The sequence below is a fragment of the Chiloscyllium punctatum genome, chromosome X, assembly GCF_047496795.1.
Source record: "Chiloscyllium punctatum isolate Juve2018m chromosome X, sChiPun1.3, whole genome shotgun sequence".
Classification (NCBI taxonomy): Eukaryota; Metazoa; Chordata; class Chondrichthyes; order Orectolobiformes; family Hemiscylliidae; genus Chiloscyllium; species Chiloscyllium punctatum.
In genome coordinates, this window is record NC_092791.1 from 22,079,813 (window position 1) to 22,096,391 (window position 16,579).

General features: G+C 41.9%; 1 protein-coding gene across 3 annotated transcripts in view; it reads right to left on the reverse strand.

Annotated features, from left to right (window-relative positions):
- The window catches only part of esyt1a (extended synaptotagmin-like protein 1a), a 161,708-nt gene that overhangs the window by 24,191 nt on the left and 120,938 nt on the right, over positions 1-16,579 (reverse strand). For all 3 annotated transcript variants that reach the window (XM_072567235.1, XM_072567236.1, XM_072567237.1), the window contains 6 exons: positions 12,489-12,560; positions 9,405-9,491; positions 5,948-6,097; positions 3,471-3,665; positions 2,185-2,361; positions 265-347 (listed from right to left, as the gene is read on the reverse strand). In XM_072567235.1, coding sequence (XP_072423336.1) covers positions 265-347; positions 2,185-2,361; positions 3,471-3,665; positions 5,948-6,097; positions 9,405-9,491; positions 12,489-12,560 — 764 coding nt within the window. The remainder of the gene's footprint in view (positions 1-264; positions 348-2,184; positions 2,362-3,470; positions 3,666-5,947; positions 6,098-9,404; positions 9,492-12,488; positions 12,561-16,579) is intronic.

Below are 16,579 nucleotides of genomic sequence, written 5' to 3' on the forward strand. Positions count from 1 at the left end.
ATTTATAGTGTATTGTTTACTGAGAGAGCAGTGCAGAGTGTGTTTTACACTGTATCTAACTCTGTGATGTTCTTGCCCTGGGAGTGTTTGATGAGAACAGTGGAGAGGAAGCTTTACTCTACATCTGTCCCCGTACTGTTCCTGTCCTGGGAGTGTTCACCAAAACATTTGAAGAACCAGTGGTCCCATAGAAGGCACTTTGCTCTAATGTAGTATTAAAATTGTCCTCAAACCTTTTCTGAATTTTCTGATGGAGCAACATACCTTCCAAGGAAATCATCCTTGTCAATATCCTTATCGAAGAGCTCAAACTCTAGCTCCTGACCTGGGATGTGATTTACAATGACCTAAGAGGAGAAAGGTTACAACAGGTCAGAACATGCCTTTGGAAAAGAGTTAGAGACAAAAAAAACTGCTGATGCTGGAATCCAAGGTAGACAAGCAGGAGGCTGGAAGAACACAGAAGGCTTATGTTAGGATGAGATGTGAAGGCTCAGTTATGACGCTTGAGAGTTACAAGTTAGCCAGGAAGGACCTAAAGAGAGAACTAAGAAGAGCCAGGAGGGGGCATGAGAGGTCATTGGCAGATAAGATCAAGGAAAACCCGAAGACTTTCTATAGCTATATCACGAATAAAATAATGACGAGAATAAGGTTAGGGCCAATCAAGCATAGTAGTGGGAAGTTGTGCATGGAGTTAGAGAAGGTAGAGGAAGCACTGAATGAATACTTTTCGTCAGTATTCACACTAGAAAAAGACAATGTGGTCGAGGGGAATACTGAGATACAGGCTACTAGACTAGATGGGATTGAGGTGCATAAGGAGGAGGTGTTAGCAATTCGGGAAAGTGTAAAAATAGATAAGTCCCCTGAGCCAGTTGGAATTTATTCTAATATTCTCTGGGAAGCCAGGGAGGAGATTGCGGAGCCTTTGGCTTTGATCTTTATGTCGTTATTGTCAACAGGAATAGTACCAGAAGTCTGGAGGATAGCAAATGTTGTTCCCTTGTTCAAGAAGGGGAGTAGAGACAACCCTGGAAATTATAGACCTGTGAGCCTTACTTCAGTTGTGGGTAAAGTGTTGGAAAGGGTTATAAGAGAGAGGATTTAGAATCATCTAGAGAGGAATAAGTTGATTAGGGATAGTCAACACGGTTTTGTGAAGGGTAGGTCGTGCCTCACAAACCTTATTGAGTTCTTTGAAAAGGTGACCAACCAGGTGGATGAGGGTAAAGCAATTGATGTGGTGTATATGGGTTTCAGTAAGGTGTTTGATAACGTTCTCCACAGTAGGCTACTGCACAAAATACGGAGGCATGGGATTGAGGGTGATTTAGTGGTTTGGATCAGAAATTTGACTAGCTGAAAAAAGACAGGTTGATGGGAGAAATATTCACCCTGGAGTTCAGCTACTAGTGGTTTACTGCAAGGATCTGTTTGGGGCCACTGCTGTTTGTCATTTTTATAAATGATCCGGATAAGGGCACAGAATGATGGGTTAGTAAATTTGCAGATAACACTGCAAATCAGAGGGTTAGGTAAGGTGGACAGTGAGAGCCGTTTTCCTCGGTTGGTGATAGCTAGCACGAGGGGACATAGCTTTAAATTGAGGGGTGATAGATATAGGACAAATGTCAAGGGTAGTTTCTTTACTCAGAGAGTAGTAGGGGCACAGGGGAACGTCCTGCCTGTAACAGTAGTAGACTGGCCAACTTTAAGGGCATTTAAATAGTAATTGGATAAACATATGGATGAGAATGGAATAGTTTAGGATAGATGGGCTTCAGATTGGTTTCACGGGTCAGCGCAACATTGAGGGCAGAAGGGCCTGTACTGCACTGTAATGTTCTGTGTTCTATGTTCTAGCAAGCCAGGCAGCATCAGGAAATGGAGAAGTCAACATTTTGGGTATAACCCTTTTGAGGAAAAGAGTAACAACTGATTAAAAAAACACTAGGTAGGAAGAGTTAACAGGGCCAGATAATAGCACCCAAGCATGAAATAATCCACCACTTTTATACAGTACCAAGACTGAGCGGAAAAAGTCAGCATGTCAGTAAGTGACCCACATAGAGGACCTGCCCACTTGTCAGCCAGGCTGATTTATCTGGCACTCATCATGGTTCTGCTGGATTAAGAGTTTTATCTTATTGGTTTCAAAGGGCAGTATCCAAACACACTGACCTCATACATCTCATGCCACTTGGGGTTAAGGTTTTCTTTAATTGTTTTGCTCCGGAAGCTTTGGGCACCTGCTCGCACTTTGACATAGGGATCAGATTTCCCTTTCACCATCCCTTTCATGAAATTGTCCTTTGCAATTAGGTTCTCAGCTTCTAACAGATGAATCCGTATCACTCCCTGAAAGAAGAAAAAGAAGTTAACACTGCTACCTTTTAGTAACATAAGAACAGGTGCAGACCACTCATTCCCTGAAACCTGCTGTACTCTTCCACTGGATCATGATTGATCTGTACCTCAACTCTATTTCTGATTGCTCTTGTACCTGTCGACTAGTTTTGAATTATTTTTTCAACCTGGACTCTCAAATCTCTGTTCTTGCACAGTTTCTAGTTTGTCACCATTTAGATAGTAGTGGCCAGAAACTTGTGTCAGACTGGCCTTCTATGTACACTAACAAAACTCTGTTTCTGCACAATCATTCTGTTTAAAAAGTGCATTTCTCCATCACTTTTAGTAATAAGTCTCTTGACAATAATATAAAATTTCACAATGTCAGCAGAAACCAGTTGTTTGAATTTTTAAAAAATGTTCTTTTATTAACCAATTTTTCTATTCAACCTGGTCAGAGATGTTATTACACACCTCTGGGAGTTGGGAGTTGAACCTAGGCCTCCTGGACCAGGGATAGGGAAACCTGGATGCAAGGTGAAATGAACCAAAAAATTGGATGAAAAACATTGTAAACAATTTCTATAATCAATCCCCATATTTGATCCCTAGAATCACTCACTGTAATTCCTCTCCACAGTCCAACACCTACCCCTCTTTTGTTCAATCTTACACTCAGTCTTTATTTTTCAGTTTCACCCTGATCACGTTTCTTTTTACATTCATACATTTTTGCTTCAGCCAAACCTGTTCTTTGAAGTCATGCGAATGTCAGTACAGTCCCAGGGGACAATTGACTGCTCCTTTCTTACAGAGAGGGAGAGAACTGACAGTCAGTGTAACCTGAGGGTCACCATATCTCTCACAACAGACAAGGTTCAGAACACGGGGTCTTCATGTTAACCTCAGCTAGGATGGGAATTGCACCTATGCTGTTGGTATCACTCTGAATTGCAAACCAACTATCCAACCAACTGAGCTAACTGATCCATATGCATCAGTCAAACAATGAAAAATCTTATTTTCATAGATCTGCTTTCAGTTTAATCTATAATCATTGGAATAGTGAATCCTTTCATACATGAAAATATAAAATGGTTCTGTAATTGACCAAGTACCTCAGTCCCCACACTGCTTGGGGCACTGCTCTCAGTTGGTAAAGGAGCTTGGATCAGGCTGCCCACTCCAGCTTCCACTAACTTAGCTGCAGTCATATTCATCTTGTCAGACTTGGCTGATCCTGTGTTTTTTTCCAGTGTGGATTTCCGAGTTCTAGGCAGCTTCTCCAGATCAACTGCGTCAGCAATCAGGATCTGCCAAAAAAACAAACACACAGCCACAGTAAAGAAGGGAAATAGTGTGATACCAATTTGTGCTGCATCAGTTATAAAGCTCAGCAATGCTAAGTGATTTATTTCTAGCATTTAAGAGGTTCTTATTTAAAATCTAACACATCATAATAGGAGAAGGCACATGCAATTCAGTCTCTTGAACCTGCTCTGTCGTTCAGTACAATCACGGCTAATCTTCTAAATAAAGTTCACTTTCTCATCCTATTTCTTGACCCACAATGTCCAAAAATCTATTGTTCTCTGTTTTGTACATAATGATTGAACGTCTGTACCCTTTGGGTCACAAAATCTCCTCATTTCAGTCTGAAATGGCTGACTCCTTATCCTGAGACTGTGAACCTCCAGCAGGGGTCAGCAGAGGTACTTCATCTCAGCACTGACCCTGTCAAACCCTCCATGCATTTATACATTTCATTGTGATCACCTCATGCTTCTACTCTCCAGAGAATATCGTCCTGTCCTACTTAATCATTCCTTATAGGGTAGCCCTCTTGTCCCAGGAACCCTTCCTGTGAATGTTTGTTGCTCCCCTCCATGGCAACAAATCATCCCTTAGGAAAGGCTAAAATTGTGCTTAATACTCCAGGTATGGTCTCAAAGCCCTGTATAATTGTAGGAAGACTTCATTCCTCTGTTCTCTAGCCCCTTCAGAACAAACAATCAATGTTCCTTCCTAATTTCTTGTTCTGCCTGCATGTTAACTTTCTGTGATTCATGTACAAGGACATCCAAATACCCCTGAATCCCAACATTTCCTCTCCTCTCAGCTTTTAGAAAAAAGTTTGCTTTTAACATCACATTTTCACACATACTCAATCTGTCACTTTCTTTAAGGCTTCCCCCCCCACCCCCACCAACCGCCATAGTGAAACTGCATCGGCAAACGGTCTCCTCTTTGTTGTATTTTTCAGTTGCACTCAGCACCAAAGTGGGATGTGAGACAGATTATATACATGAAGCCAATGGTACAAATATAAACAGCACAAAATAAACCATATAAGAGAAGAATGGGAGATAATACATGGATGGGTGCATTTCTTTTGGGATACACCTTATTGCATAAAACACATGTTTTACCAATAATTAAGTTGAGTTAATGATGACAATACAATAATTTTAAGCAAACAGATTAAACCATATGCTGTCAGAGGAAATTAAGCTGCATTGAATCCCAGAGAGAAAGAGGAAGTGGAGAACAGAAGGAAAATCAGAGAAAGCAATGAATCGTGATTGAGAAAATCTGCTCTTTCCTGAAATGTGAAGGTGTTAAATCATTTATACAAAACTGGTACAACTTTGACATCCTGTAATCTGACTGTATAATGTCCTTTTCAGGCAATAAGACACTATTGGATTAACAATGACAGCCATCCTGGTGACAGCGCAGAATGGAGCAGAGTAGGATGTTTCTTTGTACATGAAGCAACATATATTTCCACCACTGACCAGAAAGAAAGATCATTTACTTTAAGATTTAAAACCTACCAATATACCAAAATCATTTTACATTCAACTGTTCATGGAACAGTTACAGAACAGACTGAATAATGACCTGAAGACCAAAGAAGAAAACAGACAGAGGGAAAGTGAGAAACTGAAAAAGAAACTGCAGAAACTAAAAGAACAAACTGAGCAGTATTGAAGTGCAGCTTCATGTCTTCTTATCCTCACATAACAATGATTTGGAGATGCTGGTGTTGGACTGGGGTGTACAAAGTTAAAAATCACACAACACCAGGTTATAGTCCAACAGGTTTAATTGGAAGCACTAGCTTTCGGAGCGCCACTCCTTCATCAGGCCACCTGATGAAAGCTAGTGTGCTTCCAATTAAACCTGTTGGACTATAATCTGGTGTTGTGCGATTTTTAACTCACGTAACAATGTTATTCTTGACCATGCCATTGGACGGAGTTGGTGGGTTAAAGGAGGGGAACATTGACAGTTACAATCCAACATAAAGAGGTAGATTTCCACTATGAGTACCTTGGTGGTAATCCAGCAGAGTGGATCCCCCACCTTTTAAGCTCTTCAACTGATTGAAAATTTGTGGAATTTAGAGAATAAGAGTTAGGTTGGCACCAGATACTGGGCAGCCAGTGAAGACAAAGTGTACCTAAAATGTCCCTTGAACTCTGTTCAAGCCACCTGACTATTCCTGGTGTTGGTTTCAACTCAGTTCTTTTAGTCCTCAGAATGTCCTTTTAAAAAGATCCAAAATCTCTTGTTTGTTGGATTTACTCACCCGCATTATGATTTTCAGGTAGATTTGGCTGTGGCGCCCAGAATGTTCTAGTGGGAACCACTGGTTAAAGCTCATATCTGGGCTCATCAGCAACTGTGACAGAGAAATGGATAGTGACCCCAGACTAAATTGACGGTCATCATCTTTAACCTAGAAGAAAAATTAACATGCACAGATTTAACTGAAACATGTACTTGTAATTAATGATTGTGATTTATAATCCTTCACTTCTCTTATTTTACCTTTACCCCATTTTCAGTTATTGCCCTTCCTTGTTTTACTTTCTTAAATGTTAGCTATGTTGCTTTAAGACTGTTTTAGGATCATCACATTTTGTCCATTATAAAGCATAGAACATTACAGCGCAGTACAGGTCCTTCGGCCCCTGATGTGCCAACTTGTGAAACCAATCTGAAGCATATCTAACCTACGCTATTCCATTTTCATCCATATGTTTATCCAATGACCATTTAAATGCCCTTAAATTTGGTGAGTCTACTACTGTTTCAGGCAGGGCATTCCATACCACTACTATCCTCTGAGTAAAGAAACTACCTCTGACATCTGTCCTATATCCATCACCCCTCAATTTAAAGCTATGTCCCCTCGTGCTAGCCATCACCATCCAAGGAAAAAAGCTCTCATTGTCCACCCTTTCTAACCCTCTGATCATCTTATATGTCTCAACTAAGTCACCTTTCAACCTTTTTCTGTCTAATGAAAACAGCCTCAAGTCCATTAGCCTTTCCTCATAAGAGACATGAGAGACATGAATGGGATATATAGACAAGATCCTTTCCCTGGGGAGGGGGAGTCCAGAACTAGAGGGCATAGATTTAGGGTGAGAGGGGGAAGAAATAAAAGGGACCTGAGGGGCAACGTTTTCATACCAGGCAACATCCCAGTAAATCTCTGAACCCACTTCAAAGCTTCCACATCCTTCCTATAATGTGGTGACCAGAACATTATGTATAGTAAAATAAAAATGACAACACAGAAACATGATTTGGAGATGCCAGTGTTGGACTGGGGTGTACAAAGATAAAAATCACACAACACCAGGATATAGTCCAACAGGTTTAATTGGAAGCACTAGCTTTCGGAGTGACGCTCCCACTACTACCACCTGATGAAGGAGCGTCGCTCCAAAAGCTAGCGTGCTTCCAATTAAACCTGTTAGACTATAACCTGGTGTTGTGATTTTTAATTTTGAACACAGAAACAGGTTGTTTGAACACAGCAATTCACATTTACCCACCTTTCCTTAAACTATCTAATCTATTTGTAAATATTGAAATCCACTGGTTTAACAAAATCCTACTTACCTAAATAGGATCTCCACTGCACCTCCAATAAAAGTATTGACAGTGGATTCAGAGAAACCCAAGGAAATTACAGGCTACTGTCTCTGCTTCAACTCCTAACTCTAGTGGCGAAAGTGAGTACTGCAGATGCTGGAGATTAGAGTGGTGCTGGAAAAGCACAGCAGGTCAGGCAGCACCTAAAGAGCAGAAAAATCAACATTTCGGGCAAAAGCCCTTCATCAGGAATGGGCTTTTCCAATCATCATTCCTGATAAAGGGCTTTTGCCCGAAATGTCGATTTTCCTGCTCCTCGGATGCTGCCTGACTTGCTTGGTTTTCCAGCACCACTCTAATCTTGCTCCTAACTCCAGTGGTCTATTGTACATTCTCACAACCATATTTCCCCATTATCTGTCCTAAGTCTTAGATTACATGATTAAATGCATCTGGCTATGCAATCATAGTCACGACGCAGAAACAGACCCTTCAACCCAACTCGTCCATGCTGACCAGCTTTCCTAAACCAAACTAGTCCCATAATCTCTATAAATCTTTCCTATCTGTGCACCTGCCCAAATGCCTTTTTAAATGTAATTTTACTCACCTCCACCACTTCTTCTGGCAGCTCATTCCATCTATACATCACCCTCTCCGTGAAAACGTTGCCCCTCAGGTCCCTTTTATTTCTTCCCCCTCTCACCCTAAATCTATGCCCTCTAGTTCTGGACTCCCCCTCCCCAGGGAAAGGATCTTGTCTATATATCCCATTCATGTCTCTCATGATTTTATAAACCTCTATAAGTTCACCCTTCAGCCTCCTATGATCCAGGGAAAACAGCTCAGCCTATTCAGCTTCTCCTTATAACTCAAACCTTCCAGTCTCTTTCCAACAGCAAGGCGACCAGAATTATGTGCAGTATTCCAAATGTGGCATTACCAATCACCTGATTTTTTGTCACTGATGCTGGTGGGTTAAGATTTGGAATCTTCTCCCTTGCTATCTCCTCATTAAAGTTGCTCATCAAAGCAAAACCTTTGGTCACCTGTCTTAAGTTCCATTTTATAGTTGGAAGTCACTGGTTAGGCCAACAATTGTTGCCCATCCTTAACTGCCCTTGAGAAGGAGTGGACTGTTGCCTCTTTGGGGGAAAAAAAAAGAGTAACCTGTTATGTCATTTTAAGTGGACAAGCAGGAGGCTGTAAGAACACAGCAAGGCGGGAGGTGGAGAAATCGATGTTTCAGGTATAACCCTTCAGGAATGGAGGTGGGGAGGGGGAGCTGCAGATAAAGGGGCATGGGTGAGGGGGGTTTTGGGTGAGGAGAGGGGCTGGGTGGTAGGTGAACACTGAGGATATGATCTGGTTGGTCAATGAGAGGAGTGAATCCAGTTGGTAACTGGAAGGAAGGGTTAATCAGAGGAATGGAAGGGAGGGAGTCGGGGAAGGGAAGGGAGGTTATTTGAAATTGGAGAACTCAATGTTGAGTCCTCGGTCTGTAGGCTGCCCAGGCGGAAGATGGTGTTGTTCCTCCAATTTGCGGTTTGGTTTGATGTGGCAATGGAGGAGGCCAAGGATGGTCATGTCGGAAAGGGAGTGGGAAGGAGAATTAAAATTGATTGATGACCGGGAGGTCAGGTGCACCTTACAGTCATTTGAAAGGGCAGTTTAGATTTAACCACATTTCTGTGGGTCTGCAGTGAAAACAGCAGCCGTACCAAGATAGGGTTTTACAACAATCCAATAATTTTGTAGTCAATATTTTTAAAATTTCAAGGGAATTAATTAATTGAATTTAAATTTCCCAGTTGCCATGACGGATCTCGTGTCTCTGGATCATTAGTCAAGGTCTCTGGATTATCAGTCAAGTAACATAACCATCACACGACCTTGCCCAGTAACTATGTGGCTCAGTGTTAACTTTAGTCTGATTGTGCAATTATGAAATGCTTTGGAACACTTTAACATATTAAAAGCACGACATAAGTTCTTGTTATTGATGGTCATAAAAGTTTGAAAATGCTTCAGGTGATGCAGTTCACCACAAAATCCATAGACAATGCAAAATTCAGGAGTTCCTCTAAGGAAAATAAAAGGTGACAGACACCATTTAAATTAGCATTTCAAAACCCCTCTGGAGAAGTGAAGGAAGGTACCTGTATATCAAGGTCTTGTTGATTTGGATTTTGAACAAAAAATGTAAAGGCATCCTCCCAAACTGGGGCATTTGTGTTATACACCGTCTGTGGGAAGAGAAAATAATGTGACATATTGGAGAAGCAGAAATTTTTCAACTTAATTTGTCAGTTTAAAAATGTAACTCTGAAGATCTAATGTTACAACCCAAGTCAGAAGGAGTGCATTATCCTTCTCTTGACGTACTAATCCATGAACCATAACACACATTTAATTTTTTTTAAAGATTACATACAGTGTGGAAACAGGCCCTTCGGCCCAACAAGTCCACACCGACCTTCCGAAGAGCAACCCACCCAGACCCATTCCCCTACGTTTACACCTATTTATTACGGACAATTTAGCATGGCCAATTTACCTAACCTGCACATTTTTGGAATGTGGGAGGAAACCCACGCAGCCACGGGGAGAATGTGCAAACTCCACACACAGTTGCCTGAGGTGGGAAATGAACCCAGGTCTCTGGCGCTGCCACTGTGCCTTGTTTTACCCAGTTTCCAATATGTCCAATGGTATGATCTCTCTATATCACACTTAAAATAAAGAAGAATATTGATTTATTATAAAGTAAAAGAAAAACCATATTGATAAAAATGAAGAACTGGCTAACATATTCAGTTTGTAATATGAAAATATAAATGTTTACCCCTGTAAATAACTCAACACCCACCTGTGCTCGCACACGCACATGCACACACACTCTCTCTCTATATATATCTCTTTCACTCACGCACACACACACACAAAAGGGAAAATTGTTTGGGAGAAACACTTGGCCAATAAGTCTTAGTTCATGAAGCAAAAAGGATAGTGTGACAGAGAGAAGTACAGCACAGAAAAAGACCCTTCGGTCCAACTTGTCCATACCGAACAGACATCCTAACCTAATCTCGTCCCATTTGCCTGCACCTGGCCCATATCCTTCTGAACCCTTCCTATTCATATAACCATCCAGATGTCTTTTAAATGCTGGAATTATACGAGCCTCCACCACTTCCTCTGGCAGCTCATTCCATATACACACTACCCTCTGTGTGAAAGCATTGCCCCTTAGATCCCTTTTATACCTTTCCCCTCTCACCCTAAACGTATGCCCTCGAATTCTGGACTCCCCCACCCCAGGGAAGAGACTTTGTCTATTTATCCTGTCCATGCCCCTCATGATTTTATAAACCTCAATAACGTCACACCTCAGCCTTCGATGCTCCAGGGAAAACAGCCCCAGCCTATTCAGCCTCTCTCTATAGCTGAAATCCTCCAACCCTGGCAACATCCTTGTAAATCTTTTCTGAACCCTTTCAAGTTTCAAAACATCATTCCATTGTGAAGGAGCCTAGAATTGCACACAATATTCCAAAAGTGGCCTAACCAATGTCCTGTACAGCCGCAACATGAACTCCCAGCTCCAATGCTCTGACCAATAAAGGAAAGCAAACCAAATGCCATCTTCACTATCCTATTAACCTGCGACTCTACTTTCAAGGAAATATGAACCTGCACTCCAAGGTATCTTTATTCAGCAACACTGTCCCAAAATACAGCACTTCACATTTATCTAAATTAAACTCTATCTGCCAGTTCTCAGCCCATTGGCCCATCTGATCAAGATCCTGTTGTACTCTGATGTAACCTTCTTCTCTGTCCACTACACCTCCAATTTTGGTATCATCTGCAAACTTACTAACTGTACCTCCTATGTTCGCACCCAAAACATTTATATAAATGATGAAAAGTAGTGAACCCAGCACCGATCCTTGTGGCACTCCACTGGTCACAGGCCTTCAGTCTGAAAAACAACTCTCCACCACCACCAGAACTGGCTTGAAGGTCTTCTACCTTCAAGCCAGTTCTGTATCAAGTGGCTAGTTCTCCCTGTATTCTGAGATCTAACCTTGCTAACCAGTCTCCCAGGGGGAACCTTGTCGAACACCTTACTGAAGTCCATATAGATTACATCCACTGCTCTGCCCTCAACAATCCTCTTTGTTACTTCTTCAAAAAACTCAATCAAGTTTGTCAGACGTGACCTCTGACACACAAAGCCATGCTGACTATCCTGAATCAGTCCTTGCCTTTCCAAATACATGTAAAACCTGTCCCTCAGGATTCCCTCCAACAACTTGCCCACCATTGGCCATTCCTTACCACATTTCTTAAATAGTGGCACCACGTTAGCCACCCTCCAGTGTTCTGGCATTTCACTTGTGACTATCAATAAACTATCTCAGCATGGGGCCCAGCAATCACTTCCCTAGCTTCCCACAGAGTTCTGGGTTACACCTGATGTTCAGACAGCTGTTGGTCTGGCATTGTGCCACGTGTAGACAGTTATCACCAAACATAGGCTGATGTTTCTGCGAAATTGGTAGATGCGGCTTGCTCAGGAAACACAATGCCTTCTGGTCTCTGTTTAAGATCACAATCCGCTTTCACAATATGTTTATCACAAATGTGCTGCAGAAACTGCAGACTAATGGGGTGTTTTTTTTTAGAAGGCTTCCCCACAACTGAAAATCCAAAAAGAAGTATCTAAGCTTGTAAAACACTATTCACAAACAGACATAAAATAGTTGGAAAAGCAGTCAGGTATTTTATTTGCATGAGTTCAAGCAACCAAAATCAGCAATTATCCAGAACATTGTGATTCCTAAGAAATGCATTGTTAAAAAATGTTCCAATGTGACTTTTTAATCCTCTTAAAAGAAATTCTGGTATCCAAAGTCATTTAAACTCAAATGTGCAAAAAATATTACATGAGAAGCCAAAATAACACTAAGGAGATCATGTTCAGTTAATTCTGATAGTTATGTACAAACTTCAGTACTTTACTGTATGTCTCCATGGACTGTACGCCACACTGAAGAGTATGTGAATGAGAGAAGCAGAAAATCTGAAGGAGAGCAAATTCTGCATGTGGAACTAATGACAATGATGGGGCTGTGCAAAGGGCCATCATGGAGAACATGGTGGCAGTTCTTCCTTACTCAAAATTACACTGCACTCTATTGACTTTAAGCAATGGACCTGGTAGTGTTTATCCGTACCCTGCTCTCGAAGGTTTTGTCCAATAATGAGACCTGTACCAGTGCATTTGGTTCCCTGGATCCTTGCTTTAGCTGTGGATAAAAAGAAGAGGTAATGAAACAGCAACTCCTGGAGGGGGAAATACAAGAACTGAGGAAGAGGAAGAATGAGAAAGGAGAGACACGAAAGAGAAATAATTAGCAGACAGAAATATAGAAGGAATGGAAACCAAGAAGGTAGAAAATTAAAATTCCACTCGAACTACAATGAATTTCACCAGTTTCTGAGGATACATACTCAAACCAGTTCTTTTTCAGTGGTTGTATATCAGGTCTGATGATGACCTAGCTAGGTAGCAGATTGAAGTCTAGAAAGGACCAAGGAGGTGGGTTTACATACTTTTAAAATTCATTTTTTGAGTTCAGGAATGCAACTATGAGGTTATGATTTCTGAGGCTTCCTCTGAGCAATTTTGACCTCCCCTGATGATGAGGACAATATAAAATGGGCCATTGGCCACATCCACAACCTGACCAGACGTTGTCAAGGTTTTGCGACATTTGGGCATAGATCGTTTCAGGATCTGAAGAGTCACAAATGGTGCAGAACATTGTGCAAATCATTGATGAACATCCCCACTCTGACCTTATAACAGGAAATATTACTGATGAAGCAGTTGAAGATGGTTGGGTCTGGAGCACTACCCTGAGAAACTCCTGCAGGGATGTCCTGGAGCTAAGATGATCGACCTCCATCAACCATAACTATCTCCAATGTGCCAGATGTGACTTGAACCAGTGGAAAGATTTCCCCAATCCCGACTGACTCCAGTTTAACTTTGGCTCCTTAATAGCACACAGTTAAATGCAGCCTTGATGTCAAGAGCAGGGCAGCACGGTGGCACAGTGGTTAGCACTGCTGCCTCACAGCGCCAGAGACCCGGGTTCAGTCTCTGTGTGGAGTTTGCACATTCGCCCAGTGTCTGCTTGGGTTTCCTCCGGGTGCTCCGGTTTCCTCCCACACTCCAAAGATGTGCAGGTCAGGTGAATTGGCCATGCTAAATTGCCCGTAGTGTTAGGTAAGGGGTAGATGTAGGGGTATGGGTGGGTTGCGCTTCGGCGGGGCGGTGTGGACTTGTTGGGCCGAAGGGCCTGTTTCCACACTGTAAGTAATCTAATCTAAAGCACTCACTCTCAGCTTATTTATGGAATTCAGCTCTTTTGTCCATTTTTGGACAAATGCTATTGAGGTGAGGAGCTGAGCAGTCCTGGCAGAACCCAAACAGAGTCTCAGCGAGCAAATTATTCCTTTGCAATTGCCACGTGACAGCACTGTTCACAGTCTTTTCAATCACTTCGCTGGTTATTGAGAATAGAATTAAGGGACAGTAATTGGATGGGTTGGATTTGTCCTGACTTGTTACAAGACACCAATGGGCAATTTACCTACATTGTCAGGTACATGCTAATGTAGCTCTACTGGAAGAGATTGGCGATGGGCACGGTACTTCTGGAGCACAGAAATCCTTTAGTATTATATCAGAATATTTTCAACGCTGTAGATTTGCAGGGTTCAGCTTTCAGCTATTCCTTGATGACACATGCAGTGTATCAAACTGTCTGAACACTGTGATGCTGGAGTCCTCTGGCTGAAGCTGGATGCAAATATTTGAACCCTACCTTTTTCACTTGTGTGCTGGCCTCCTCCATTGTGGAGGATGAGGACATTTGTGGAGCCTGTTCCTCCAGTGAGGTGTTTAATTGTCTACGAACATGCTCAACTGGATGTGACAAGACTGCAGAGCTTTGGTCTGATCTATTCATTGTAAGGTCACTTAGCCTAGAGTATTGCATGCATGCATGCCAAACAGTGGAAGCAGCAACAAACACAAAGTGCTAGAGAAACTCAGCAGATTTGGCAGCATCTGTGGTAAGAGAAAGAATTAAAAATTTTGAATCCAATAGGACTCTTTTCCAGAACTCTGTCACTATAAGAACTACACGGTGGTCAATCTGCACGGGAGGGTCCGTCTTCCCAATACTGTCATGGACATGTTGCAGCTGTGACAAGTAGACAGGTGAGCAAGAGGCGATGTCCTTACTCTTTGTTGATTCCCTCACCATCTATTGCTGACCCAATCTAGTAGCTATGTCCTTTAAGGCTCGATTAGCTCAGTCATTAGTGGTGCCTGCTGCTGAGCCACTCCTGATGGACATTGAAGTCCCCCACCAAGAGTATATTCGGTGCACCTGCCACACAGTGCTTTCCAGTTGTATTCAACATGGAGAAGTACTGGAAGTGCAACACTCTTGTCCCAAAAAAAATATGATAAGCCCAGCGACTACAGGCCAGTCAGTTTAACTTGAGTGGTGGCAAAGCTTCTATAAGAATAATTCTGGACAAAATTAAAAGTCACATGAATAAATGCAGTTCAATTAAAGAAAGCCAGAAAAGATTTTTGAACAAAAAATCATGTTTAACTAATTTGATGGAGGTAACTTTGACCAGGTAATAGAAGGTTAACAAGTGCAATCCTGTTGATGTGGTGGACATGGACTTCCAAAAAGTATTTGATACAGTGCCACATAACAGACTTGGGAGCAAAGTTACAACTCTGAATAAAACAGACAATAGCAACATGTATTCAAAACTGACCGAGTGACAAGAAACAGTAGTGGTAATGGATGTCTTAGAGGAAAGTTTAGAGTGAAGTTTCCCGAGGGACATTGTTGGGACCGTTGCTCCTGATAATGACCAAGACATTCATGAACAGGGCACAATTTCAAAGTTTGTAGATGATATGAAAAGTGGAAGCTTTATGAACAGTGAGGAAAACTTTAAAAGGATTTCAAGACAAGGGGACACATTTTTAAGGTGGGGGAGAAAGATTTAACACGGACACGAGGGGCAAATCTTTTACACAAATGATGCATGTGGAATGAACTTCCTAGGAAGTGGTGGATGTGGGTACAATTACAATTAAAAGACGTTGAATAAGTAAATGAATAGGAAAGGTTTGGAGAGAGACATGGGCCAGGAGCAGGCAGGTGGGACTAGTTTAGTTTGGGATTATGTTCGTCATGGACTGGTTGGACCGAAGTATCTGTTTCTGTGCTGTATGACTCTGTGACATTGATGATATGGACAAGTTGGTGAAATTGGCAGATAAATGGCAAATGAAGTGTAGTGGAGAGAAATGTGGAGTTATTCATTTCAGAGTCGTAATGTTTTACAACAAAGAAAGAGGCTCTTCAGCCCATTGTGTCCATGCCGGTCATCAAGCATCTAATTCTATTTTCCAGCACTTGGCTCGAAGCCTTGTATGCTATAGTGTTTCAAGGGTTCATCTAAATAGCTCTTAAATGTTGTGATGATTCTTGTCTCTTCCACCATCTCAGAGTCCCAAATACGCACTACCGTTTGGATTGAAAAAAATCTTCCTTAAATCCCCTCTAAATTTTCCCCTTGCCTTAAATCTATGCATCCTGGTTATTGAACTCTTCACTGAGGGAAAATGTTTCACCATATCTGTGCCCCTCATAATTTTGTACACCTCAATCAGGCCTCCACTTAGCCCTTTCTGCTTTAAGGAAAACAACTGCAACCTATCTAGTCTCTCTCTTCATAGCTGAATCATTCCAGTCCAGGCAACATCCTGATGAGTCCCCTCTGCAACGTCTCCAGTGCAATCACAACCTTATGATGGTGTGGCAACCAGAACTGCACGTGTACTCCATGTGACCTAACTAATGTCTTAGACAGATCCATCGTAACCTCCCTGTTCTTGTATTCAATGCTTCGACTCAAGGATAAGTATCCAATATGCCACCTTATCTACTTATCTTGTTGCCTCAAGGACCTATGGACATGAACACAAAGGTCACTCTAATCCTCTGTACTTCCTCATGTTCTACTATTCATTGGGTACTCCCTTGCCTTGTTATCGTGACCAAAATGCATCACTTCCCACTGTTCAGGATTCACTGTTCATCTGCTACTGTTCAGCCCATCTAAATCATCCTGTAGTCTATGTGGTTTCTTCTTTGCCATTTACCACACCACTAATGTCAATAGGCATGCCTCTCTTATACCTATCATGTTATTCCAGCTG